At 38.9% G+C, this 2,001-nt stretch overlaps 1 protein-coding gene across 1 annotated transcript; it reads right to left on the bottom strand.

Moving 5' to 3' along the window:
• Positions 1 to 1,989, bottom strand: LOC110024345 (pentatricopeptide repeat-containing protein At1g71060, mitochondrial). Its single transcript, XM_020724254.1, has one exon. It carries the CDS (start codon positions 1,969 to 1,971, stop codon positions 265 to 267), a length of 1,707 nt encoding a protein of 568 aa, XP_020579913.1. The 5' UTR covers positions 1,972 to 1,989; the 3' UTR covers positions 1 to 264.
• Between the last annotated feature and the right edge of the window lie 12 nt (positions 1,990 to 2,001).

Here is a 2,001-nt window from a genome sequence, read left to right as displayed (position 1 = left end):
ATATCAGTCAAACTGCAGTAATTCTGGACAAAAAAACACCAAACTTCGATGCTCTATTTCCCATCTATCACATAAATGTAGTAAAATGAAAAAAAATCCAATTTTGCCGGTACTGGCAGGTCCATCTTTCCGCAAGCCAACGTAAGCAATAAGCATTACCATAAAATCAGTCCTTGTTCCAGTTGCAAAACTTTATAGTGCTGACATAACAAGGCAATACTATATGATGGAACCAACAAAACCTTTTGACTTAAAACATAAACATCAACCATTTAGTGGTGTCTTTCTTAACTTATCCAATTTCATGGACATCATATAGGCCAAATCCTTCTTTCCTCCTTCAAGTAGAGTTTCCTTCAGTTTAGAAAACAACTGGCCGGATGGCCTGATTCCCTTATCAAGCATCTCCTGAAAGTATTTACAGGCTTCATCCATCCTATTCTCAAAGCACAGTCCATTGATTAGAGCTGAGAACATATGCATGCATGGAAGAACTCCTTTTTCATTCATCTGCTTCCACACTTTAAGTGCAATGTCAACTCTTTCCTCAGCGCATAACATGTTTACCATCATGGTATAAGTATTAAGTTGCGGTTCACAGTCTCCATAACTCCCCATATTCTGAAATACCTTATATGCCTCTTCAGTTTGCCCCACTTTAATAAGATGGTGGAGAATTATATCAAATGTTCTTGCATTTGGGCCGATGTGCAAATTCATCATCTTATCAACAACTTTGAAAGCATCCTCAAACCTTAAAGCCCAACAGTAAGATCCCACAACAGCATTGTAAGTTGGAATTTCATGAGGGTGACCACACTGTTTAGATAGTTCGAAGTACTTCAATGCTTCATCCAATCTCTTCTGTGAGCCCAATCCATTAACCAGAGTACAATATATGTGAGGACTTGGTTTGCAGCCCTTCTCCTCCATGTTGCGGAATATTAAGAGTGCCTCATCACAATTGCCAGATTTGCAAAATGCATTGATTAGTATTCCATAAGTCACCACATCAGGCTCAAAATTTTGTTTGATCATTTCATCATAAACTTCCTTCATCCTTGTCAAGTTTCTTTCTTGTCCCCATCCCTCAATAAGAATTGTGTAAGTTTTCAGGTCCGGCGAGAATTTCCTTCTCCTCTTTAAGTCATAAAGAATCTCCTGAGCTCGCATGACATTCTTGGATTTGCTAATGGTATCAATCAAGCTGTTATAATCAGCTAATTCAGGCTTCAGGCCAAATACTTCCATTTTCTCAAAAGCTTGAATTGCTTCTCTAATCTTTCTAGCTCTTGCATATCTCCTGCCGACTAACACAAAAGTTTCCTTTTTAAGTAGGCCTCTTTGCTTCATTGATTCAACCAAACTCCAGATTAATCTGAACTGCTTGATTTTTCCAAGCGCATCAATAAGATGGTGGAAAATCTCTGTTGTGTAAACAAAGCTCTCTTTGTTCTCAGCCCAACGAAAAAATGAGAGAGATACCATTCCAGCATTGCCGAGTTTCTTCAAGACCTCAGCAACAATGTCTGGCGAAATCCTAATCCCAGCATCATCTAGGGAGATTCTGACGTTGGAAATAGGCTGGCTAGAGAGCATTCTGCAGATTTTATCAGCATCTTCTGATATCTTCCTGTTCACAGTAGCTAAGGTTTCACTGGTTGCTGGCTCCACAGAAAATTGGGCTTTGTCCAAAAAGTGAGCAGAATTGTGAAAATCAACTTGAAGCATCAGACGATAAGGTATAAATGGAATGCAGCTCTCACTAAAAGATAGTTCCTTGTTTAGAAAGATTGACTTTTTATGATAGAATTGAACACTGAAAATGCTAATAGATCTAGAAGAACCAACTTTGAAGTCATGGCCAGCAAGTGCTGTGCCACGATGAAAGATTACTGAGCATTTCTCAGGAGAAGCAACAAATTTAGTAGTGGATTTTGATATACGCCCGACATAGTGGACTAAACCCATCTCCACAAAGCCACAGAACTTGAAAATTAG

Source organism: Phalaenopsis equestris, unplaced genomic scaffold, assembly GCF_001263595.1.
Source record: "Phalaenopsis equestris unplaced genomic scaffold, ASM126359v1 Scaffold000002, whole genome shotgun sequence".
NCBI classification, from domain to species: domain Eukaryota; kingdom Viridiplantae; phylum Streptophyta; class Magnoliopsida; order Asparagales; family Orchidaceae; genus Phalaenopsis; species Phalaenopsis equestris.
The sequence above is the reverse complement of the archived record's forward strand: the minus strand, read 5'-3'. Positions and strand labels throughout refer to the sequence as shown.